This window comes from Sapajus apella, unplaced genomic scaffold (genome assembly GCF_009761245.1).
Source record: "Sapajus apella isolate SASKATOON/1434 unplaced genomic scaffold, GSC_monkey_1.0 scaffold115, whole genome shotgun sequence".
NCBI lineage: Eukaryota > Metazoa > Chordata > Mammalia > Primates > Cebidae > Sapajus > Sapajus apella.
In genome coordinates this window covers 619,289-646,215 of record NW_022437055.1, presented here as the reverse complement: position 1 = coordinate 646,215, position 26,927 = coordinate 619,289, and the positions used below count along the sequence as shown (strand labels likewise).

Here is a 26,927-nt window from a genome sequence, read left to right as displayed (position 1 = left end):
GCTTCGGCCAATGGGAAGGGAGAACACTTCGGAGGTTCGGAGGAAGAAAAGAAAAAAAAGCCCCACGAAACAACAATCGAATCCGTTTGGGGGCTTGGAAGGCTGGAAGCGGGCGTCGTTTATAGCACGTTCTGGCACCTGCCTCTCCTCTGAAGGATGGAGTCGCTTGCATCACTCCTGGGCAGTGGGGAGCAAACGGAGCTCAAGAGGGTCCCGGGAAAGTAGACGGGGATTGGCCATTTACCGGGGACACTTGATTGGGCGCTTCAATTTGGGGGGTGGGTGGGACGGAGGTAGCAGCTTTGTGCTCAAAAGAGTGCAAGATAATGTTGTGGTCCCTTAAACGGAGGCAGGAGTGGGCAGGGTGCCGCATCCCCTACCACTGGCTGCTGACTTAAGTGTCAACCAGCGAGTGGATCGTGAATAATCTCAAGCTGATGGATAACTTAAGCATGCCCTTTGGGCACTGAACACTGCTCAACATACTCATTTCCGTTCCCTTCCCAGTCCCAGGTTGTTTCATAAGAGGATGAGCAATGGTAGGGGCCACAAGGGACCGCTGGGAAATTCATAGAAATTTATCTTTGGCTTTTCGCTTCTGTTAGTCTAGGGTTCTAGTCCCCTACTCAGTCACCAGTTTAATGTAACACCAGATACATCACTGTTCTGAACAGTTTCTTGTATAAAGGTACTGGGACTAGCTACCTTTGAGGTCTAAACATTTTGGAACTGATTTGGAGAGCGGTGTGCTCAGAAGAGAAGGCAGTAACTGTCCGGGGCCAGGGGAGGGGGACTGCAAAAGAAAACTTGTAGTGGTACAGCTTTTGACCCAGGGATTCCAAATGTCTCAAAAGCCTCTGAAACTGTATGTAAAATGTCATGCAAGCGTGTGTGTGCACGTTTCTGGAGACGGTTCATAAATTTCAACATATTTTTAGAGGGGCCTGTGACACAAAAGTGAACCCACTTTGGTTTAAAAATGTTGGGTATGGGACTGAACCTCCAAGGCAGGAGGCAAGGTGCAGTCATGGTGTCATTTTGAAACCAAAGGTGTTTCCCAAATTCCTTGTTAGGAAGCTCGGCTGCAGCGAATCTTTCCATATATTTCTTGTCATCCAAAGGCAGACCAAGTTCCTCAGAGCTGAGAAGCCCATGTGAACTGTCATATAGCAAAGCAACGCTTGAATAAACTATACTTTCAATCAATGGTGAGGAGCGGGCCCTGAGTTAGGAAGGAAAAGCAATAGAGGTTTACTTCTGAAATCACATCTACATTTATCTACAAAATAAGGGTAAAATCTCCCGGTCTTCTGAGAAAAGGTTATATACATGATATTGTAGACAGCAGCCTGTACAAGCTGGGAAAGCTCACACATGTAAAAAAAATGACAGTTGCTAGACTTGTGGGGAAAGAACCCAGCTTCAGCACCATGCTGGTCTTAGGATCAGTCTAGGACAGAATCCAATTGCAGGGTTTGTACATCTTCTTCCTAGGCTCAGAGGTCAAAATATAGAATGTTTTATCATAATTAACCCTGTCTCTTCAAGTTGGCAGTAATTAATGGTGGATCATATCTGATGTGATATATTTAAGATCACAGACTACAATGAATTTTCTCCATTTTGATTTAGGACCAACTACATAATACTTGGTAAGACAAAGAAGTGCCCCTGACAAGTGCAACTAGAGAAATGCAATATTGGAGCGTCCATAGGTGTCTGGCTTGACGAAATGATTTCACTGGGGGACAACACAACATATACTCCAGATAAATAGATTAAAAAAGCCTTTATTTTTAAAATGTGGCTCAACTACATGCAAGGTGCTGAGCCAGTTTTGGAATCTGCCTTGTAGCAGAGTAAAACTGGACCAAAGGAAGTGGAGTCAGGGCTCCTGGCTGTCACTCCTCTAGCAACTCAATCTACAGTTTTTCTTCAGCTGTTTTTTGTGACGCGTGGTGACCCGTTTTGGATTCCTCTGTATGACAGAAAGGTCCGACCTTGAGGAAGACCGGTAGCCCACATCCTCTGCTTTTATGGGCTTAATGATATGGCCTGGCTTGGTGATGACCTTAGGAGTAGTCAGCTTTTGGAAAGCTCTCTGGGTGTTCCACGTGGATCCTATAGGGGTCTGAATAGTCCTTTCAAATTGTCGATGGTGGGTAAATGGATATGGAAGCACTCGTACCTGGGAAGGAAGGAAGAATGATTTGCTATGAGGCAGGCCTGGGGTGCAGTTGTATACTGGAATGGCAGCTCTCATCAGGCACTGTTTTGGTACAGACCACGGTTCCACATGATGACTGCAAGTGAAGAGACTGAGAGATCAAGGCATCCCAGTGCTCCCATCTGCCCTTAGGAGTCCAATCTGCTTGATGACACTGGGAGTGGGGGGGGGGGGAGGACTAAGTTGGCTCTGGATCCCCTATTCAACAATTTAGGGTCTGAAAAACCACCCCGACACTGCCCCCCCCTTTTTTTTGAGACAGAGTCTCACTCTGTTGCCCAGGCTGGAGTGCAGTGGGGTGATCTCCAATCACTGCAGCCTCCACCTCCCAAGTAGCTGGAATTACAAGCGACACTGTCCCTGTCTAGCTGTAGGAGCTCCAGGGCTGTTGTCCCACAGTGAGTTTTCCTATATAACACTGTGACTGCAAGAACCTACAACTTTGTGTATCCCTGTGAATTTCATGTCTTTTCTACCCTCTTTATGCTCTCAGTCTTCTCCTTCCCTCTCTTAGGATTGATGTTTTAAGGAACTGGAATCCTGAACTCTACCAGGCTGTTACACTTAGCTTCATCTTCTTTTGGCATCACAGAAGTGTAGAGCTGGAAGGCCCTAGATATTGGCAATGGTCATCTCCCTTGGCCTGAAGATTAGGCTTAGAGGGGGGAAGTGATGGACCTAAGTAAATGAGGAGCAGCATTGGAGAACAGAACCCACAGCTCCTGTTTCCTTGCCTGGTACTCCTCCACCACATTACTACCTTCAGATATTTAAATAATCTTTTAGGCAGGTGTGGCGGCTCATGCCTATAATCCCAGCACTTTGGGAGGCCGACACAGGCAGATCACGAGGTCAAGAGATCGAGACCATCCTGGCCAACATGGTGAAACTCTGTCTCTACTAAAAATACAAAAATTTAGCTGGATGTGGTGGTGGGTGCCTGCCAGCTTCTCGGGAGGCTGAGGCAGGAGAATTGCTTGAACCTAGGAGGTGGAGGTTGCAGTGAACTGAGATCGTGCCACTGCATTCCGGCCTGCTGATAGAGCCAGACTCCATCTAAAAAAAAAAAAAATCTTTCAACACTTCCCCAATGGTGAAAGGAGGAAAAACATATAAGCAGAAAATGGGGATGTAAAAATCAGTAGTCTTTGGCAGGGCACGGTGGCTCACACCTGTAATCCCAGTACCTTGGGAGGCCAAGGAAGGCGGATCACTTGAGGTCAGGTGTTTAAGACCAGCCTGGCCAACATGGTGAAACCCCGTCTCTACTAACAATACAAAAATTAGCCGCGTGTGGTGGTGCATGCCTGTAATCCCAGCTACTCAGGAGGCTGAGGCATGAGAATTGCTTGAACCTGGGTGGTGGAGGTTGCAGTGAGCTGGGATCGTGCCACTACACTCCAGCCTAGGTGACAGAGTGAGACTCCGTCTGAAAAAACAAACAAAAAAACCCAAATCAGTAGTCTTTGGAAATATTCAGTGGAATACTCAAGAGAACTAAGTACTCTCTTACCTGTACTTACATGGTCCTGGTAGTAGCGAAGGAAACAGATTTTCTTTAAGTTAAGGGAATGTCTTATTTGGGCTGATGGCTACATCTGTGCTTGTCAACCAGGGCAACAGAAAGAGAACACCTGGACCAAGTATTCAGTCTCAAAAGATCCCCCTAGGCACCTTGAAGCACTTTATTCTACTGCATGTTGGAACCTGCAGCAACTTATTAAAAAGATGAAAATCGGGGGAGATTCCTGGAAAACTCTGTCAGTTTGCCATGACTGTATTAAAAAACAAACAGATAAGACCCGTGGAAGGAAAGGGTGGTCTTTATTGAGTGCCATACTCTGCCCATCACCTGGAATCCTGGCCCACTGAAGCACCCTTGCCCCCTTCCCTTATCCCGTAACTGCCTATTTTCTAGTTATAGATCCTTAATTGGGACAGCAGTGGTTACAATCCAGTTTCTGCAGTGATTGGTTCACAAAATAAGATCAAACAGAATGTTATTGAAATGTACATCTTCTTACCTCTGTTCTGTGCCCATTAGTTCTTTATTTCTTCAGGGGAAAAGATGTAACTCATTTCAATATTATACTGGCTGGGGACAGATCTCAGAATTGAAAGGAACATAAAGATCATCTAGTCCAATTTCATTCCTGAGTCCCCTTTACTCATACTCATGCTCCCAGAGCAGCCTTGAATTCTTTATCTCCTTTAACTTCTACTTTATGTGACTTCATACAATAACCTTCAATATACTCGAACACTGTAATCACATTCAACTTTTCTTTTCTCTTGTAAACATCCCTAGCTCATTATCATGTGACACAACTTACAATCTTCTCATTCTCCGGAACAAGTACCGGTTTGTCTTCATTTTTCTTAAGATACAGCTCAAACCTCATAGCCTCTGTTTGAGTATTACCTTGACTCTAAACTTTTTTTACTGGCCAGTAATTAAAACAGCATAGTCTATCTGAAATGGTCCATCTAATAGCCATTCAGTGAAAACAAGAGAGTTGATTTTGTGGTCAAGACCACACGTTCCTCTTGACCACGATCATTGGAATAATCTTTTCAAGCAAGAGAGCCAGGCAGTAACGAGCAGGCAGCTAAAGAGCTCTAAGCTCTCACCTGATGAGCCGCTGCGTGGATGTTACGCTTCTCATTGATAATCACATTTGGCAAATTCTTATCTTTTCTTGGAGGACCCTCAGGGGCTTTAATGAGAAACCTGGAAGGCAAAACCACAGGACATCTGACTAGGAGTATTAAGGACTTAGTCAAAAGGGAAGGGAGGACACTGAAGGGCGAGGGGGGGAGAACCTGGTGCCCTTTTGACAGGCTTTCTTCTGTGTTCTTACCGGCGTCTTTTCTTGGCACTGGGCTTTAGGCCCACACCACCCCACTCGCCCCAGCCAGGTAGTGTCAGGTCCACGTCCTTTGGCTTACTGGCCTCCACAGCTTCCCTCTTCTCTTTCAAGAAATCTCTGATGACATCATCCCCAGCGAAAGCTTCCTTTATCATCTGCCTTTGGTTTCTCTCCACTTCATCTTCCTGGGAAGAAACAAGCGAGAGCTACAGCTTGGCCAACGAGCTGTGGCTCATGGCTAGAACGCTTGAATTTTAGCGCCCCCTAGGGGGAAGTGCTGAATAATGATGGTCTTGCGATACAAACCAATCGTAGGCAATCATGCTCCAATTTTTTTCTCTCTAGGGTAAATATCCCTAGCTCATTATCATATGACACAATTTTAAACTTTTCAGTAAGGAAGCTGCAGGGTGGAGGAAGGAATGGCCTGTGATAGCAGCAGGAGCTCTAAGTGGCTAGACTGTGGGCTTCCTCTAGCTTATATCCTTGAAAAGACAGGTACCAGGATGCCTCCCTTTAAGTTTCAAATTAACTGGGGAGTCTTAGATCATTTGAGATCCCACTGAGTATAACTTTGGCAACAGCTCAACGACTCACCTTCAAGTTGTCCTGCCTGGGATCTGGTCAGAGCTCTGAGTTACTCCCTCTTTCCTCTGAGGGCAGTTTTAGAGTTACCCCAGAGAAGTTTTGGTGGATCAGGATTTAGGAAATGGTGGTCTTGGCAGCACCCACATACCTGCATCTATTAAAACATCACTGGGACTAGCCTGACCCTATACTATGCTGGACTTCTCAACTGCTGAAATGTGCCCCCAGCAAAACAAAGCTTCATTACTCCTTGTGCAAGAAAGATACTTTCTGAACCAGCTCTGATCCCCCACAATGGCCCACGACCCTGGCTTTGCTCACCAGCATCTCTATTGTGGGAACTGCCAAAGACTTCACCGAGAGAGACTGTGTGGTTAGGAGGTTCTGTAGGTCAATCATTTGCTCCTTCTTTTTCTTCTCCTTAGGGGCATCAGGGTGATTATTTGGGGTCTTCTCTGACCAATGCCCTTCTAACACAGGTCTGGAAACCTCCTTATTTTGAAAACATTCTTCTTTTTCTAGCTCTTCCAGCATCTGTACTCTTTCTGGCTTCTGTAGCAACAGGGGCTCTTCTTCTTCTGGGGCAGGTTCCTCTCTCTGGACCTGGGGAACAGTCCCCTCTGAACTTGCTTTTTGCTTCCTGGACTGATGGTTTTCCTTCAATTTCTGAGACAGTGCCTTCAATTCGGACAGCACCTCCTGGCTACTAGAATCTGGGGGAAAAAGAATGAAAGCTGTCTGAAAAGGAGGTTTGTATGTTGCCTGGTCAGTAAGCATTTGTTGAGCACCCAGTGAGTGCTAGGTACCACATAATGCATTCTAACAAGGACAAGTGGGGAAAAGAAGATTCTGCATATGGGATCTCCTAGAGAGTACACTAATTATAGCAGGCAATGGAGTTTGGCAATTAAAAGTAGCATGTAAGATGTCAGATATGGTGTGTCACACCTGTAATGCCAGCACTCTGGGAAGCTGAGTGGGGAGGATTGCTTGAGCCCAGGAGTTCGAGACCAGCCTGAGCAACACATAAGAAATCAGTAACTCATCTCTACCAGCACCCCCCTGCCCCCCAAAAATTGCCAGGCATGGCAGTGTGCATCTGTAGTCCCAGCTACTTGGGAGGCTAAGCTGGGAGGATCACTGGAGCCGGAAGGTCAAGGCTGTAGGGAGCTGTGATGGTGTCGCTGGATACTAGGCTGGGCCACAGGGCAAGTCCTGTCTCAAACAGAGAAAAAAATGAAAAACAAAAAAAACTCAAAAAAAAAAAAAACCAGTAGCATGTTGGAAAGAAGATATCCTAGGTCCTATTCCCAGTTTTGCCAGTGACTCACTGTATAACTGGGACTGTGGCTTAAGTTCCCTGTGCAGTAAACCCTGCTTGGGAAGACTGCCCTAAGTTTCAAATTTTAAAAAAGGAAGCCACTTTAACATGTGGCTTCCAAATGTAATTTCATCGTAATATATGCTTTACTGCTTGTAAAAACTTTATCCAGGATTTTATCTTGACTCAAGAATTTCTACTTCATATCTTAAAGCAGTATTTCATAATCTGCTATGGCTGAGCCAAGGGGTAAAGCAGCTGCTTTATCTAGTCGATGTAGCTCACACTTCTACTGTCAACATCTAAGCAAATAACACTAGTATCAAGAGTCTGGAGGGGCTGCCTGGGCGCAGTGGCTCACACCTGTAATCAAAGAACTGTGGGAGGCCGAGGTGGGTGAATCACTTGAGGCCAGGAGTTTGAGACCAGCCTGACCAACATGGTGAAATCCCATCTCTACTAAAAATACAAAAATTAGCTGGGCATGGTGGTGCAGGCCTGTAATCCCAGCTACTTGGGGGTTGAGGCAGGAGGACTGCTTGAACTTGGGAGGCAGAGCTTGCAGTGAGCAGAGGCTACACCACTGTACTCTAGCCTGGCTGACAGAGACCTGTTCCCCCCCCCAAAAAAAAGAGAGTCTGGAGGGAAGCATGGCAGTGTCATGCTTCTAAACTGTCCTTTGCATTGATTCAAGTTGCCCCATTCCCAAGTTGATCCTGCTCTCTAGCTTTGCCATGAAGCCATTGTAGCTCCTTAGATCTGGCCTGTGGACATAGGCATGTTTATTTCTCAAGAATCAAGTTTCCTTGCTCGTTTTCATTGGAGTCCGTGACTTTCCAGTATTGTAGGACAATCTTGGAAGGTTTAAGAAAATTCAATTTACTTACTGTCCAAGGAAATCCAAATCTACCTTTTCTTTTTTTTTTTTTGAGATGGAGTCTTGCTCTGTCGCCCAGGCTGGAGTGCAATGGCTCGATCTCAGCTCACTGCGACCTCCGCCTCCCGGGTTCAAGTAATTCTCCTATCTTAGCCTCCCAAATAGTTGGGACTACAGGTGCCTGCCACCACACCCGGCTTTTTGTATTTTTAGTGGAGATGGGGTTTCACCATGTTAGCCAGGATGGTCTTGATCTCCTAATCTTGTGATCCGCCTGCCTTGGCTTCCTAAAGTGCTGGGATTATAGGCATGAGCCACTGCGCCCGGCCCAAATCTATCTTTCATACTTTCATATCACAGTGAACTGCTCTGCACATTTAGCTAGATGGCCAGTTGTTGAGGGGGCTCATGAGGAAGCCACTAGGGTCCTGTGATCATATACAGACACCCCCACAATCTCAGCCTGCTGTGCTGCTTTCCAAAATTCCCTCAGAAGTGACTACTTGCAACTATTAATCCTAGAAACATCCAGCCAAAACCCTTAAGTAAAGGTCCCTACAACACATTCTAAATGATAACTCTTTTAAAATAATTTTTTGTATGTGGAAACCTGAAGAAAAAAAAAGGAGAAAAAAAGGGAGGCTGGGTGCAGTGGCTCATACTTGTAATCCTCACACTTTGGGAGGCTGAGGTGACAGGATAGCTTGAGGCCAGGAATTCAAGACCAGCCTGGGCAACAGAGCAAAACCTCAGTCTCTACAAAAACTTAGCTCAGCATGGTGGCACAGGCATGTAGTCCCAGCGAGCTGGGAGGCTGAGCCAAGAGGGTCGCTTGAGACTGGGAGGTCTTAGGCTGCAGTAAGGTATGATTGCATCACCGTACTCCAGCCTGGGTGACAGAGCAAAACCCCGTCTCTTAAACAAAAAAAAAGTAGGAAAGATAATTTTTTGCCATTGAAAACCAGATTTTTGCCATCATCTAAATGCATTCCTATGTGGAACTGAACTAGACCTGATAATTTGTCCAGATAGCCAAATTATTTCTCAATGTAGGTAGTTTCCTAGGCAGGCTTTTTAGTGTCCTGTTTTATTGCCAGAATGGGAACTCTCTGACCAATCTCACAGGTGCTAACGCTGTTAATAAGAACTCTTCAAGATAACACGTAGAAAATACAACGTACAGATAAAGCCTGAGCATAGAGTCACTATTCTAATTTGCCATGTAGCCCCGTGGAGTCATTCATTCTGTAAAGTCTCACCCCATATAGACACACATAAACTAGTATCAAGAACTGCCAAAAATGCTACTCCTACTTAACTAACAAACAAATAAACTCCAGCAATTAGAATGTTTCACAGTGCCTCAAAATCTACCTACCTGTTTGTATAGGTGTGAACAGACGTTCAGATTCGCCATTCTACCACACATACTTCTCCCTGGTGTGTGGGTACCAGGAACACTAACTCATACCCTGCCTTCGAGGATGGTTTAGTTATTATGGCTTTCTAAAGGCTGTAAGCCCCCAAGAACAGAAAACTTGCCTGAACACATTGCATGGCCATGCAGATGACTGCTTATTAAATGCCTTTGAAGAAAAATAGTTATGAATCTAATTCTTCTCAGGGATCCAGTGCACACACTCTTGCAAGTCCCCAGAGCCTAATCACTATGCAGTGTGTGTGTGGGTGGACATTTTTTTCTCCCGTAGTCTGTCCATAGCACTAGGAAGTCCGCCTTTCCATTTGATCACAGCTCACCTTTTGTTTCTTGACTGCCTGCTGGCTCAGCATCCTGGTTGAGCTCAGATCTTTTTCTAAGGGATCGCCTTTCCTCAAATTCTCTCAACAAAATGTCTTCCTCTGCCACTGGTCTTTCTTCTCCCTCGCTTTCAGAAACTTCGTGGGCCTCAGGCTCTGGCAGCTGCTCAGGGACCTCCTCCTCGGTTGCAGCCTCTTTGGTGTCACTGGTGCAGCTCCTGAGCATCCAGGGATTCGGTCTGTCCACATTCATCTGCACTTCATTCACTGCATCAGGGACAAGGAGTTCTTCCACTTCTTCTCCATCTCCCTCCTCTTCCTCACTCTCAGAGGCTACCTGGAGTTTCTGTGTCAGTTCTTTGTTCTTGGTCAACTGTTCCTGCATAGCTTGGCGAGCCTGGAGGAAAGTCACAGCATGAGAGCCTTGTCATTAGTGACCACAATAACACCTTTCCCGGTCCATTTCATAAAGCTGCCTCCTCTCAATTTGACTTGGTATTTCTTACTGGTACCCACTGTTTAAACTGCACATACAATGCTGTGTTAATAGCTATGGTATAAAATGGAAGGCAAATTCTTTGTCCTTATGGAATCAACAGGTGAAATAAGATTTTAAAAAGCTCCTCTCCCCTTTTGGACTTGCCTTCAATGCTGTTTCCCTTTCATCTCTCCTTTTCCACCTTGTTCCTGGTCATTTTCCTTTCTGCCTTAGAGATTTCTCTGATGCCTTTTTTAGATTCCTGGTTTTCCATCCATCCTCATGGCTCTTTCCCAACTCTGCTTCTGCTAGCATCCTCCAATTCCAGATCTGCTCTCACCCAAAGGGTCTCTTACCTCCAGGTCGTATTTGGCCATAATTGCCTTTGATTTGGCCCATTTCCCACTGTTTTGGTGCTTAAGGCTCATTCTTTCCTAAAAAGAAAGAAGAGTGAGATTTCGACCTTTAGTGCCTTTCAAGGAAAGCTGGTTGAAAACGGTAAGGGTAGGGCAAGAGGCAGTCTCACCATCATTCTGGCCTTTTCAATTTTTTCCAGTTCTTCCAGTGCTGCAGCTGGATTAACCTTCCGCAGCTGCTCAAACTCTTTTAGGGCTTTTTTGGCCTTTCCTTTCTTCACGACTTTGTGATACCTGTAAGGTAAGAGGGTAGGAGGGAAGAGTTTAGCAATTTAACTGAAGCAGTGATGTCGTAGGCACAAGTACCCATATCACCCAATGGGTTTCCCAAGGCAGGGGGCTGGAATGGGCATCACAGAGCTAGTTGGCTGTAGGGAGTCAGTTTGGGACCTGAGAGGACTGGCAAGACTCTTGGTACCCACAGTCCTCAGGTAGACCTCTGCGGCTCAAAGAGTCTGCCTCTATAGCTCAAGGGAGGAGTAGAACTTTTTCTTTGTTTAGACAGTGTCTCACTCTGTCACCCAGGCCGGAGTGCAGTGACGTGATCTTGGCTCACTGCAACCTCCACCTCCTGGGTTCAAGCGATCCTCCTGCCTCAGCCTCCCAAGTAGCTGGGACTACAGGTGCACATCACCACACCTGACTAATTTTTGTATTTTTTGTAGAGATGGGGGTTTTGCAAATTTTTCTTCTTCTTCTTTTTTTTGAGATGGAGCTTCACTCTTGACACCCAGGCTGGAGTGCAATGGTGTGATTTCGGCTCACTGCAACCTCCACCTCCCGAGTTCAAGCAATTCTCCTGCCTTAGCCTCCCAAGTAGCTGGGATTACAGGCACCTGCCACAATGCCCAGCTAATTTCTGTATTTTTAGTAGAGATGGGGTTTTGCCATGTTGTCCAGGCTGGTCTTGAATTCCTTACCTCAAGTGATCCGCCCACCTTGGCCTCCCAAAGTGTTGGGATTACACGCGTGAGCCACCATGCCTGGCCGGTTTTGCCATGTTGCCCAGGCTAGTCTTGAACTCCTGAGCTCAAGTGATCCATCCACCTCAGCCTCTCAAAGTGCTAGGATTACAAGCATGAGGCACCACACCCAGCCGAACAAGTTTCAGTTTCAAAGAGGCAAAAAGGCAGGAAGGAAGCCCTACTGGCCTCAACAGCTCTGAATTCATTCTGCAGAACCACTCTGATGCCTTGGAAGGGAGAGAAAGTAACTGAATACTCCTCCTTTTGGCAAAACTGTAGGAGGTTGTTTTGGTGGGAAAAAAGAGGCTAGTCATTCCTGTTTGGGACCTCATCTACATGACTCTAGTTGCCGCATCAAAGGTTCACTCCAAAGAATTCATGATGAGCCACATGACTTTCTTCTGTGGAACCCAAGTCCAGTTCACAGGGGCCTCCTTACTTTTTACTTTTAATTTTCTTCTCTCTTCGAGCCTTGGCCTCATAGTAGGACTGCAGAGCCCGGGCCCTCTGAAGCTCTGCTCGGCGCATCTTTGCCTACAACAAATGACATTGACAGTGAGACCTGGGTCAGAGGACAAATGCTAGGAGAGGCGTGACATGCCTGGGTATGTTCAAGGGCGTATGACACACTTACCTCTTCCAGGCTCATGGCTTGCAGAGAGGCCTTTTCCACAGGAGTCAGTAAAGGGTCTGTCACTGGCTGCTTGTTCTTATGGAGGAGGTTGAAAATTTCTTGTTCCAGGGGAGTTCTTGCCTTAAAGAAGTAACAAAACATTCTGAGTCTTAAGCCTTGCTCTTATAGCTTTCTGTCTTCACATTCCTATGATTCTCTAACTTATGACACTATAATTGGAATCATAAGTGGACAGGATTGGCTGTTACAGCAAAAAATGGGGGTTCCAGTCTTCCTGTCAGCAGTGTAAATAAAGCCTTATTTGATTCTTCTTTATCTTTGGAGATAGAGTTTTGCTCTTTTTGCCCAGGCTGGAGTGCAATGGTGCAATCTCGGCTCACCACAATCTCTGCCTCCCAGGTTCAAGCAATTATCCTGCCTCAGCCTCCTGAGTAGCTGGGATTACAGGCATGTGCCACCACGGCTGGCTAATTTTGTACTTTTAATAGAGACGGGGTTTTTCCATGTTGGTCAGGCTGGTCTCAAACTCCTGACCTCAGGTGATCCACCCACCTGAGCCTCCCAAAGTGCTGGGATTACAGGTATGAGCCCCTGCATCCAGCCATATTTGATTCTTATGTAAGACAATTTCAGCCGGGTGTGGTGGTTCACGCCTGTAATCCCAGCACTTTGGGAGGTCAAGGTGAGCACATCACAAGGTCAGGAGATTGAGACCATCCTGGCTAACATGGTGAAACCCCATCTCTACTAAAAAATACAAAAAAAATTAGCCTGGTGTGGCGGCACGCGCCTGTAGTCTCAGCTACTTGGGAGGCTGAGGCAGGAGAATTGCCTAAACCCAGAAGGCAGAGCTTGCAGTGAGCTGAGATCGCGCCACTGCACTCCAGCCTGGGTGACAGAGTGAGACTCCGTCTCAAAAAAAAAAAAAAAAAAAAAAGACAACTTTAGCAGGGAGACACTGAGGCTACTCTCTAATACTGGTGAGGGGATCACTGTGTTCAGGTTACCAATGTATGTTGAAAATTTCCATTCTCTTAAGAATCCAGGCAGGTTGCCCTAGAGTCCCTGTATTATTATGTATCATTTGAAGCACATAACTATTACTTTATAGTTGTGAATCTCAAATTTGTATCATAAGCCTTCTTTTAGAATACTTCTAGAGGGAAGAGGAGGTTAGATTTATTTTTTTGAGACAGGACCTTAGTCTGTCATCCAGGCTGGAGTGCAGTGGCACAATTTCAGCTCACTCTAACCTCTACCTCTGGGGCTCAAGTAATCCTTCTGCCTCAGCCTCCAGAGCAGCTGAGACCACAACTGGAAGTCACTTGGCTAATTTTTTTTATTTTTTGTAGAGACAGGATCCTGCCACGTTGCCCAGGTTGGTCTTAAACTCCTGGCCTCAAGCAATCCTCTTGCCTTAGCCTCCCAAAGTGCAGGGATTACAGGCGTGAACCCACTGCACCCTGTGAGGTTAGATCTTAAGATAAGCAGTATTTGCCACTGATGGTATACCTAGAAAATAGATCTGCAAATGTCTCATAGGGGAAGCCCAACTTTTTTTGACCATAGCCAACTGCTATAAACCATGCATGTAAGTGTTGTTGGTATCATTAATTACTGATAAAAGAAAATGAGAAAAAACATGGCATTTTGCCGGGCGCGGTGGCTCAAGCCTGTAATCCCAGCACTTTGGGAGGCCGAGGCGGGTGGATCACGAGGTCAAGAGATCGAGACCATCCTGGTCAACATGGTGAAACCCCGTCTCTACTAAAAATACAAAAAATTAGCTGGGCATGGTGGCGTGTGCCTGTAATCCCAGCGACTCAGGAGGCTGAGGCAGGAGAATTGCCTGAACCCAGGAGACGGAGGTTGCGGTGAGCCGAGATCGCGCCATTGCACTCCAGCCTGGGTAACAAGAGCGAAACTCCGTCTCAAAAAAAAAAAAAAAAAAAAAAAAAAAAAAAAACATGGCATTTTTTGGCACAGTCTTCAAATGTAGTTTGTGGTGCGGTGTGTGTTTTAATTTCTTGAGCACAAAAGGATATTGCCTTTAAAAAAAATACCGGCCAGGCGCAGTAGCTCAGGCCTGTAATCCCAGCACTTCGGGACGCTGAGACAGGAGGATCACTTGAGCCCACGAGTTCGAGACCAGCCTGGGCAACATGGTGAAACCCTGTCTCTATTTATTATGGTGAAAAAATAAAAAGACCTTCATGTAATTAGCCTGTTTCCTGATGGTTCAAATTGAAAAAAATAGAAAAATAGAAAAAAATCTAACCTCTCCTAAATTTCTAACTTTGCCTGTAATTCCTCAGTTTCCAGTTAATTTTGCATGCTAGACAGTCTTTACATATGAAACAAATGAACTGTAAACCAGTTATTCCACATGCTACCATGAGGATGGCTAAACAATCCAGCCAATCATGCCATGGTCCACATTCTGGCAAGGCACAAAGACAGCCCTAGGCAACAGAGCCGGTTTCAAACCTCACATGCATATTATGTGTAGTTTTCTTCAATAGCCATATACATCATGGTCAGTCTTAAACTTACAAATATTTGGACAAATGCATAAACGCACATTATCTCATGTTACATGATGCTATTGATTTAACCATAAAGCTATTCTATTGAATAGTAAAGATACGTGTTCTTCCATTTTTAGGATCTGCAGTAGTGATCAATCACAGGCTACAAAGTGATTTATACTACAATGTTGTAATGTCCCTTCAATTCAATTCAATTTACAAATATTTATTGATTATAGCTATATTCCAGGTGCTTGTGTGGGGTGCTAGGAATACACAATTGATTAAGATAGTTCCTGTCCTCATAGAGCTCACAGCCTTTCAGAGCGGAGACACATACAGTACAAACAGCATAACATAATGGGTTAAATACCCTTTGTGTTACCCTTAAGTAACATACTGCTATGTTATTCTATAGGGGTAATCACAGAGGAAATCACCATTAAATATTATAAGGAGGTAGGTTAGGCTTGGGGAAGGAAGTGACTTTTTTTTTTTTGGAGACGGAGTATCGCTCTGATGCCCAGGCTGGAGTGCAGTGGTGCAATTTTGGCTCACTGCAACCTCTGCCTCCAGGGTTTGAGCAATTCTCCTGCCTCAGCCTCCTGAGTAGCTGGGACTACCCACAATATTGGCCGGGCTGGTCTCGAACTCTTGACCTCAGGTGATCCGCCCGCCTCAGCCTCCCAAAGTGTTGGGATTACAGGCGTGAGCCACCACGCCTGGCCATGGAAGTGACTTTTTGAATTAGGCTTTTAGGCCTATGTACAATTCTGTCAGGTGGGAAAAAAATTCAGATGAGCATAAGCAAAAACATAGACACAGGGAAAGGAATGGCATGTAACAGAACAACATGCTATCCAGCACAGCTAAAATGTTAGGTAATTTTATTTTATTCTGTAAGTGAACAGCCTTAGAAGGATTTTGAGCAGGAGAGCAACGATCAGTTTCGTACTGCAGCAAGAAAATCCTGGTGATTGTGTAGGGGATGTATGTAAAGTTCCAAAGGAAAGGTTCGATGAGGGCCTCGATTAGGGCAGTGAAAATGAAATTGAAGAGAAAATAGGGGCCTAAGGTTTATTACAGAGACAGAATTTGCAGGCCTAGCCCCCTATAAGCTGGGGGAGAGGGGGACAGTGAAGGGGACAAGTAGGAATCAAATGACTGAGGTTTCCAACCTAAGTGACTGGGGTAGGGAGCTCTGCTGTTAACTGAGTTGCAGACTGAAGAGGGTGGTATAGGTTTTGGAAGTCTGGGGAAAGGAAATGCGAAGCTTACTTTGGACTGGACTCAAGTTTAAGGTGCGTATGGGAGACCCAGGTGATCCCTGCCAGTCACATGGAATATGAGACTGGAGCTTCAAAGGGGTTGAGTGATGGTCAAAAGTTATGGAATTTACAGAGCAAGAATAAAAAGGACTAAGGAAAGTCAGAGCGAGAAAATACCCAGAGTATGACACAGAAGTCAGAGGGGAGAGGTTTTAGAATGAAACGTGCCAAAGGTGTCAAATACACTAAAGACTAAGAGGACCTGCGATTTGGCAGTTTGGAGGCCCCTCACTAATGCTTTTTGAGAGAAGTTTTAGTAGGGCAGTGAGGAAGAAGGTGAGAAAGAGGCGGCAACAGTGGAGACAGACCAGCTGTTCCCCAAGCACATTCCTCATTAGATAACAAGATTTGCTTCCCCCATTAAAGGCTGAAAAGTTGATTGAAATTTTAATAAAGTCAGCTTGTATAAAGTTAAATTAGATCCAACAGGTGTCTTCACCATTCTTTCATAGCCTTTATTTTTATTTTTGAGACAGTGTCTTACTCTGTTGCCCAGGCTGGAGTGCAGTGGCGTGATCTTGGCTCACTGCCACCTCCACTTCCTGGGTTCAAGTGATTCTCATGCTTCAGCCTCCCAAGTAACTGGGATTACAGGCATAAGCCACCATGTCTGGCTAATTTCTGTATGTTTTTTAGTAGAGACGGGGTTTCGCCATGTTGGGCTGGTCTCGAACTCCTGACCTCAGGTAATCTGTCCGCCTCAGCCTCCCAAAGTGCTGGATTACAGGCGTGAGCTACCACATATGTTTGGCCTGTTTCATAGCCTTTAAAATGATAAAGCATATTGTGACTCTGCAATCTCCAGTAGGGGCATGCACCATTTCCTAGCAGTGCTTCCTCTTGTGAGGACATACTGAGAGACTAAGGTTTCAAGGATAATGCCTTGGGAAATACCAGTGTGGACAGAGAATAGTGAGGAGAGAGGGGTGAAAGAAGTTACCTTACAGCATTTCTAGCACTTTGCAGTTTACCAATGCTTTCTCATACATTATCTCATTTCATTCTTTGTAGCTAAACAAAATTTTAGGAAGCTGGACCAAAACTATAGTACAGACTTCTGATTTTTTTTTTTTTCTTGAGACAGAGTTTCACTCTGTCCCCCAAGGCTGGAATGCAGTGGCACAATCGGCTCACTGCAACCTCCGCCTCCTGGATTCAAGAGATTCCCCTGCCTCAGCCTCCTCAGTAGCTGAGACTACAGGCATGTGCCACCATGCCCAGCTAATTGATGCATTTTTGGTAAAGATGAGGTTTCACCATGTTGGCCAGGCTGGTCTTGAACTCCTGACCTCAGGTGATCCACCTGCCTCGCCTGAGCCTTGATTTTCAATCTCCAGAAACCCTAATACAGCATATATTAGTCATTGGTACTTTGCACTCTAAGTTGTGAAGAGAGACCTAGGAGTTGCTAGCCACAAAGCACCTTCTGAACTAAGCACTTCCTTATTTCTCTGTGCCCCACTAGCATAATTTCTCAAATGTCAGTCTTAGAATGAATGAATGGCACAGCATAGTCAATGTACAGCATCTGAGCCTCACTCTATCTTGGAGAGGTTGTGCTATTCTTAGTGTAACCTCCTCCACTATCATCTCGTTTTAATTATTTATTTACTGATATATATTTTTTGAGATGGAGTCTTGCTCTGTTGCCCAGGCTGGAGTGCAGTGGTACGATCTTGGCTCACTAACGTCTGCCTCATGGGTTGAAGCGATCCTTCTGCCTCAGCCTTCCAGTAGCTGGGATTACAGGCACATGCCACCATGCCTGGCTAATTTTTTAATTTTTAGTAGAGACAGGGTTTTGTCATGTTGGCCAGGCTGGTCTCGAACTTCTGACTTCAAGTGATCCATCCACTTCGGCCTCCCAAAGTGCTGGGATTACAGGCGTGAGCCACCGCAAACAGCCCCATCTCCTTTTTAATAACACACTTGGTATTTTCCTGCTATCTCCAAGATTACACTGTCATTTGGAAAAAGCGAGGTGTGGTACAGTGTGTAGTAGCATACTACCATTCTTTTGATTTAAAAAGGAGGTAAACATGAATATAGAAATAAAACTCTAGGCCAGGCGTGGTAGTTCACACCTGTAATCCCAGAACTTTGGGAGGCTGAGGCGGGCGGATCATGAGGTCAGATTGAGACCATCCTGGCCAACATGGTGAAACTCCGTCTCCACTAAAATACAAAAAATTAGCCAGGCGTGGTGGCATACACCTGTAATCCCAGCTACTCAAGGAGGCTGAGGCAGGGGAATCAATTGAACCTGGGAGGCGGAGGTTGCAGTGAGCTGAGATCTCACCACTGCACTCCAGCCTGGTGACCGAGCAAGACTGTCTCAAAAAAAAAAAAAAAAAGAAACAAAACTCAACAACAACAAACTTATGCAAGTGGTTACTTCTGAGTGAGTATAGGGGTAAAAATGATCAGATGGGACACATGGGTGGAGTCAAACTTTTCACTACATATCTTCTATGCTTTTTTATTTTTGAATCCTACAAATTGTATTACCTGCAGCCACACTTTAAACCTGATCTCTCTTTCATGTAGAAAAGGAAGCCTCCTAGAATGAGAATGGTAGTGACTTCAGCAAAAACATCAGAAACAGCTTATCCCTGTAATAAGCAACTACTCGCTCAATTTCTAGCTATTGTGGCAAGCAAGGTTTACTTGGATTAACTTTAATTAGCTCAATTAGCTCAAATTCCCAACACCTAAGAAACTACCATTTTTGGGTTTTTGGAAAGTAAAGAGGAGAAGCACAAAGAGGGCATCTATTCAAGACTAATCAGCCCATTATAGACTCTATGCCAATGGTGTATTGGAAAAGTAGGCTAGCTGTTCTAAAGCAGTTATTCAGACTAAACATCGAGACTTTGGGGACCAACATAAGATTACCAACTTCTAATTCTGCTAAGAGCATAACTACCGTTCCACTCTCAATCCCATCATTTACTACCATAATTTCTTAGAAGAAAAGATATTTTAACACCATTAAAGTACAAAGAATAACCTCATAACAAAAAAGAACTGGCAACGTTACACCCACCAAACAAACATACTTACAATTATCCTTTTGGTTCAAACAGAAACTTTGTCAGGGGTCAGTGTTTGGGAAACCCAGCTCTAAAACATCAACCCCTGCCCTGCAGCTCAGAGTCATAAGTTACCTGCTGAAGTTCTAGTCATTGCCAGCAACACATCATATTTTAATGCAGTATTCCTGTACAGGCAAATTTAGGGCTGTTGCTCACATATCCTCACTAAGGTATAATGAATGCTACCGAGTTCCTGATTTCTCTAGGCTCAGAATGTGGCTATAAATGCTTTTTAAAAACTGGGGTAAAGGGCCGGGCGCGGTGGCTCAAGCCTGTAATCCCAGCACTGTGGGAGGCCGAGGCGGGTGGATCACGAGGTCAAGAGATCGAGACCATCCTGGTCAACATGGTGAAACCCCGTCTCTACTAAAAATACAAAAAATTAGCTGGGCATGGTGGCGCGTGCCTGTAATCCCAGCTACTCAGGAGGCTGGGGCAGGAGAATTGCCTGAACCCGGGAGGCGGAGGTTGCGGTGAGCCGAGATCGCGCCATTGCACTCCAGCCTGGGTAACAAGAGCGAAACTCCGTCTCAAAAAAAAAAAAAAAAAAAAAACTGGGGTAAAAGAAAACATTATTATGTTCCTGCTATGCTGGCAATCACATAGTTTAACACAAAAACATGGGAATAGCCAAGTACTGTATACTACAAGCAAATGACAAGTGACCACAGAGGCCGAGTGCATTGGCTCACGCCTGTAATTCCAGAACTTTTGGGAGACTGAGGTAGGTGGATCACTTGAGGTCAGGAGTTTGAGACCAGTCTGGCCAACATGGTGAAACCCTGTCTCTATAAAAATCCAAAAAAAATTAGCCGGGGGTGTTGGCACACGCTGGTAATCCCAGCTACTTGGGAGGCCAAGGCAGAATTGCTTGAACCCAGGAGGTGGAGGCTGCAATGAGCCGAGATCATGCCACTGCACTCCAGCCTGGGTGATGGAGTAAGACTCTGTCTCAAAAAAAAAAAAAAAAAGTGATCACAGGGCCATTGTGACTGGTTACTGCATGACTGACAATGACGATGGGCAACCCCTTCTTTCTAAGCACAAAGCTAAAATGACTTAAGCTGAGGTTTACCTGAACATGTCCAAACAAATCAATTGCAGGCTCTGAAATCTCCAACTTACGAAATCTCACCTTTCAGTGAAGTTCAGTTTCATTTTGTTGTACTCACCTTCCAGCTACTGAGCACATGTTCAATGGGAGCAATGACTGGCTCCTCCTTCTCCAGGGGAAAAACCAGCTGCTCTGCCTGTCGGTTCTTCAGGACGATAGGGTCCCATTTGGAGAGGACTTGTGAGGTTTTATTGAATGCTACTTCTCTGTGGATCTGAAGCAGGCAAGGTATATAAAAAGAAAGAGCCACAAGATTAAGTATCACACACAAAGGACTAACAAAAAATTAGGAGGCAATGTTTCTTAGCCCAAGAATCAGGATGCTAGAGGTTACCTCTTGCTTCTCAGGACTGCAGTTTCTCCTAGATGATGATTATTATTATTTTTAGATAGACTTTCACTCGTGTTACCCAGGTTGGAGAGCAATGGTGTGATCTCAGCTCACTGCAACCTCTACCTCCTGGTTCAAGCTATTCTCCTGCCTCAGCCTCCCAAGTAGCTGGGATTACAGGCATGTGCCACCACACCCGGCTAATTCTGCATTTTTAGTCGAGAGGGTGTTTCACCATGTTGGCCAGGCTGGTCTCAAACTCCTGACCTCAGGTGATCTGCCTGCTTTGGCCTCCCAAAGTGCTGGGATTACAGGTATGAGCCACCGTGCCCAGCACTCCTAGATTATTTTTAATCTTACCCATAGTGGGGAAATCACAGCTCCCCCTCCTCCCATTTTTCAGGTCTTTCCCTTCTTTCTCTTATATTACCCTGTTTTCCCTTGTCAAGTCAATTTCTTTCCCTTAATAGACCACCTTCTCTGTAGCTTACCCGTTCAATCTCTTCTTTGTTAAGAGGTAACTCCACAGTCTTCTTTGATTTGACTCTATTCAGTTGCTTTTTCACAGTAGCCAAAGAAGATGAAGTTTTAACAGGCTCAAGCAGATCTGCAAGGACCAGCTTTTCTCCTGATCCTGTAGAAAGGTCAAACTTTCTGGTCAGACCAAGAAGTGAGGCAAGATCTCAATAAAGTGTAGGGAGAAGCCTCAGTAGAAAATGCCAGTAGATGGCAAATGTGCAGAAGTAGGAAGAATCCTCTTACTTCAATTTCCTATTTCTAGCCATGCCAACACTATCACTCTTCTGCATTCACCCCAAATGTGTTAGGGGATGGAAGAGAGCAGAAAAATATTTATTCAAAACTCAGTTGCTTTTCTCCTGGGGCTTCCACTCTTGCACCATTGCAATTCATTCTTCACATAACAGCCAAAAATAAAAACAGAAAAAGAGATCTTTTTGTTTTTTTTTTTTGAGACAGGGTCTCACTCTGTCACTTAGGCTGGAGAGCAGTGGTGCCATCTCTGCTTCCCAGACTCAGGCAATTCTCCCACTTCAGCTTGCCAAGTAGTTGGCACTAGAGGTGCGTGTCACCACGCCTGGCTAATTTTTTGTAGAGATGGGGTTTTGCCATGTTGCCCAGGCCAGTCCCAAACTCCTGGGCTAAAGCAATCTGCCCACCTTGGCCTCCCAAAGTGGGGATTACAGGCGTGAGCCACTGCGCCCGGCCCAAAATGATCTTTTGAAACTATAAACCAGACCAGGTGCGGTGGCTCACGCCTGTAATCCCAGCACTTTGGGAGGCTGAGGCGAGTGGATCATGAGGTCAGGAGTTTGAGACCAGCCTGGCCAACATGGTAAAACCCTGTCTCTACTAAAAATACAAAAATTAGCCAGGCATGGTGGCGGGCGCCTGTAATCCCAGCTACTTGGGAGCCTGAGGCAGGAGAATCGCTTGAACCTGCAAAGTGGAGGCTGCTGTGAGCCGAGATCGTGCCACTGTGCTCCAGTCTGGGCAAAAAGAGCAAGACTCCATCTCAAAAAAAAAAAAAAGAAGAAGAAAATATAATCCACAGCATGTCATGACCCTGCTGAAAATCCTCCAATGACTCCCCCTTATACTTTGAATCTCATCTACCTAAAGGACACAGCCCTATGAGATCTAGTCCCCACCTGCCTCTCTAACCTCATGTCACCCCCTACCCTCCACCCTTTGTCACAGGGGCCACTTTCCTACTCTTCAACATACTGTGCATGTTTCTACCTTAGAGCCTTTGCACTAGCTGTTCCCTGGCCTGAAATGCTTTCCCCCCCACCCCATCTTTGCATGACTGACTTTACTTGTCGTTCACATCTCAGCTTCAATTTTGCCTCTTCCGGGGCCTTTCATGACCAACCCTTCTAAAGTAGCCACTTAGTCACGTTACTGCATCATCCTCTCTTATTGTCTCCCTTCATTAGAATGTAAGCCCTATGAGCTCACATCTTATTTGCTGCTGTAGCCTTGGTACCACAACAGTTATTATCCTGATATTGCTACTGACACTGTACTAGGTGAAGGCCCTTGAATAAGTGACGTGACCTCTCTGAGCTCTGGCTGAAGAGAATATTGGGCTGTCTCCTAACTAGAAGCATTGTAAGAGAACTGAAATAAAAATGAAATTGTACAACTATGAATTATGACTAAGTTAGTAAGAGGCAGCTGTCTTCATTCATGTCCCTCTATCCTAGAAGTATCTCATCAAACTCTATAGGAGACCTTGACCACAGCCTTCTAGGCTTTGAGAGATGGAAAGAAATTGAAGGGCATCTGACTACCCTTCTTCACCCACTCTCCCAGATATTTATGGTATGCATCATTAACCACATCAAAAACAGTTCCTGGAGGGTGAGGTGAACACTTTGCCTTTGAAACCCCACAAGCTTCATGCATGGGTATCTTCCTTTGTTCAACTTACCTTCAGAACTGACATTGAACTCTGATACCTTCAGACTAGCCTCGGACCTCTCAGCCAATTTCCGCCTGAAATTAGGCCAAACAATATAATAGGAATGGATACGTTTTATAGAGGTTGGGGGTGAGAGAGACAAACACTTCTGTCTTCAAACAAGGCTTTGGTTTCTTGTATTTCTTCTAGGGTCGGGTTTTGTCATGATGCAGCAAGGAAATCTGTTCCTAACTTGGACTTGGTTGTCTAACCCTCATCTCTTCTATTACAAGGTAAGCATAGTGGAAAACATATTGAACTTAGATTCAAACACACTTGAAGCTGCAACTTATGAGCCAGGTGACCTTGGGGGTAAGTCAATTTACTTCTCTAATGGGGTTAAGTAATGTTTACTCAATGCTTTAAAAGATTTTCATGTGGAATAAGACTTCGAATGTTTACAATAATAGCACTAAGACTAATAATAGCTAACAGTTAATTATATAATGCTTACTATATGCTAGGCACTGGTATTAAGATCTTTACATGAAGCACTCAATAAATATTAGCTGCAAAGAAATCACATGGAATCGGCTAGTTATAATCTGCCCTAACTGATGGAAACGTTACCTATTCTTTCCATCAAGGGAACTGATTGCTTCCAGAAGCTTCTGATGCTTTCTCTCTCCATCACAGTCCCCCTAAGACACAGAAAAAGAAAAACTATCAGGATGAGCAGGAGGGAAAAGACAACATGGAAACTGAGGCCCACGTAAAATCTCTCGTACTTTTGGTCAGTGGAGAACTGGGGAACTGGAAGAGGTCTGGTGTGCAAGCATTCCAGCTCAAACTAAAAAGGAGGTAATGTCATGCGTCTGTCCTAACTTGCTTTGGGACAAAAAGGGCTTAGAATGGTGTTTCTGTATAAAATATATAGTATCATCCAACACAGAAACCCTGACATATAGTGTAAGTCACAGCCAGTTACCAAGTTGGTTTTTTTTCTTTGAGACAGGGTCTCACTGTCTTGCCCAGGAGGGAGTACAGTGATGCGATCTCGGCTCACTGCAACCACCACCTCCTGGATTCAAGCAATTCTCTTGCCTCAGCCACCGGAATAGCTAGGCTTACAGGCGCAAACCACCATGCCTGGCTAATTTTTGTATTTTTAGTAAAGACGGGGTTCACCATGTTGGTCAGGCTGGTCTTGAACTCCTGACCTCCAGTGATCTGCCCACCTTGGCCTCCCAAAGTGCTGGGATTACAGGCGTGAGCCACTGCACCTGGCCTCCAAGTTAAGTTGCCTTTTCCTAGGAAGAACACACCAACCAGAAAAAAAGAAAAAAACTCCTCCTTGTTATTAATAGATATGTTGTGTGCCCCCCACCCCAGGGAAAAAAACCTGGGTTTTTTCTTTTTGTCAGGAGAATAAAGAATTGGAATTCCTATAGCATCTGTTGGAGATCCCGCTTAAAATACGTATGCATATTTCAGTCAGATAATTAAATAACACTCTACAGAATTCCAAACTTGGGAAATGGGGAAACATATCATGAGGACCATGTGTGTGCGTGTGTGTGTGTTTTTTTTGTTTTTTTTTTTTCTGAGATGGAGTCTTGCTCTGTTACCAGGTTGGAGTGCAGTGGCACGATCTTGGCTCACTGCAACTTCCACCTCCTGGGCTCAATAGTAGCTGGGATTACAGGCACATGCCACCATCACCACGCCTGGCTAATTTAGCACTTAATATTATACAGTATCTTACATTGCCACACCTTTCCTTTCCAGGAATGTGCTCTCTACCCTAATTTTGAAGGCAGTTTAGCAATTGTCACCCACCTCATCTTCACTCTCACTCAAGAGGTAGTCTTTTGGCAAATCCACTAGTTCTTCCTGTTGGCTCAAAGCCAGAAGGCTGTTAAAAGAGGCAACAAAGAAATGTTCATGCAATATAACCATCTAACAAACCTGCATATGTATCCCTTAATTATAATAAAAGTTGAAGTGAAATAAATGTTATCATTTGAAATAATGTCTAATCTATTAAAACAATCTCAAAAACATTGTAACTTCAGCACAGAATAGCCCTATCCCTTGGAAGATATATAAAGCAGTGTGAAAGCCTTTGGAAACTTGTCATGACATGAAATTTAGACTGAAGTCAGGCAACACCTCCAAGAGTGCATGCAAAAGAACTAATACTTTTCAGTGATTGGTACAACATTTCCTATGACCTATAGGAAGCTATACAAATGTCAAACCCTGGAATAATATGGCCAAAGATGCTGTTGCTGGCCCTGGAGGCAAGGCAGTTTCATGATATATATACATATATATATGTATGTTTTGAGATGGAGTCTCACTCTGTCAACCAGGCTGGAGTACAGTGGCATGATCTTGGCTCACTGCAACCTCTGCTTCCCAGGTTCAAGCGATTCTCCTGTCTCAACCTCCCGAGTAGCTGAGATTACAGGCACAGGCCGCTTTGCCCGGCTAATTTCTTGTATTTTAGTAGAGATGGGGTTTCTTCGTGTTGTCCAGGCTGGTATCCAACTCCTGAGCTCAGGTAATCCTCCCGCCTAGGCCTCCCAAAGTGCAAAGATTTCAGGCGTGAACCACCATGCCCGGACTCACGATTAATATTTCTAAGCATCCTCCACGTTTGACTCCTTGATAGGCAGCCTAATCAAAAGTGTCATCTTGATCACTTGTTTCCAGGAATGGAGAAACAGGTCAAAAGCAGCTGAGTAAGCCATTTTCCCTGGGGCTTGCTTAGCAAGTAGGTGCTTAACTAAGGAGACTGGTACCCACAAACATAAAACTTACTGTTAGCTAACAGCGTATATTATTAGTATTTGCAAAGCCAACATTACTAAAGGGACTACAATTAGTTCCAGGGGTGGGGGGTGGGGGCACGAAACATCACAGGAGTGAAAACGTGGTGGATGACTCCAACCAGCAAAGGTTTCCAAGATTTGAGGAGTTTATAACTCCTGCACTGCTTGCGCAGAGGATTAGATCGGGCCGCAGAAAAAGGGAAGAAAAGGGGTCACGTGATGAAGAAAGTACAACAGTAAATGAGCTGGGGAGGCAGAAGCAGCATCAGGACCAACAGGGATGCGGCTATACCGGTGAGGAGGGCAGTAAGCGAATGAAATTAAATTAAAAGGGCTTTAAAGGCTGGATCGCGGAAAATAGGAACGAGTGGCCAGTTCTTAAGGGGAACCATTGCCATCTGTTAAAAGGGGGCTCCCATTTCCCAAAAGCTGGGGAACCCGGCCCCCAACGAGTCCGAGAATCCCCCTTCCCGTCTGCCCCTCACCTCTCCGCAAGCCGGTTCGCAGTCATCTCAGCAGCCCGCTTCTCTCACATGTACCAAGAACGGAAGCCGAAGGAAAGCAATTTCCGTGCCGGCCGCAAAGCAATTTCTGCTTCCGTCAATTGCTCGCGACGGAGACGTCACATCCGTTCCGTGCGAGGCGTGTGAGAAGAGGGAGCCGTGTCGGGAGGGGCCTGCAGAAAACGGGGAGGCTGGAGATGAAACGGCTGCCAGCGGGTGGAGTTTTCCTTTCTCCACCCGCCCCGTATTTCCCTGGTGCGCCGCTGTCTGTGCTCCTGGCCCCTGGTTTCCACGCAGCCCAAGGTGGGTGAGTTTAGGGCGAGGGTGCTGCGCTGTCAGGGGCTGAAACCGCGCCTTCATTTGTCCCTACCTAATCCAGCGCCCGTCCTTGTGCGACGGTGTCCTGCAAGCCTGCCACCAGTCAACTCGAGGGTTTATTGAATGCCCATTAAGGGGCCAGATTGTGCTGGGACCCGGCGATCCGATAGTGAACAAAACAAGTTTCCTTGCATTTAAGGAAAAATCTCTTTTGATCCCTTGTAATTGCAGCTCTGTTCTTCATTCCAGACTCAAAAGATTTTATCCAAGAATGGGCCATCGGTAGCTACGCTTCCTAACCGCCCATCAACTTA

The 26,927-nt window shown here is 45.3% G+C and overlaps 1 protein-coding gene across 1 annotated transcript; it reads right to left on the bottom strand.

Annotated features, from left to right (window-relative positions):
- Positions 1-1,774: 1,774 nt before the first annotated feature.
- Positions 1,775-26,397, bottom strand: UTP14A (UTP14A small subunit processome component). The gene is made up of 15 exons (XM_032260170.1): positions 26,278-26,397; positions 24,795-24,870; positions 23,586-23,656; positions 22,986-23,050; positions 21,022-21,164; positions 20,258-20,413; positions 12,135-12,254; positions 11,940-12,034; positions 10,646-10,769; positions 10,476-10,553; positions 9,642-10,038; positions 6,007-6,398; positions 5,089-5,282; positions 4,859-4,958; positions 1,775-2,188 (listed from the first exon to the last, which is right to left on the bottom strand). Exons 1-15 carry the CDS (start codon positions 26,301-26,303, stop codon positions 1,910-1,912), a joined length of 2,316 nt encoding a protein of 771 aa, XP_032116061.1. The 5' UTR covers positions 26,304-26,397; the 3' UTR covers positions 1,775-1,909.
- Between the last annotated feature and the right edge of the window lie 530 nt (positions 26,398-26,927).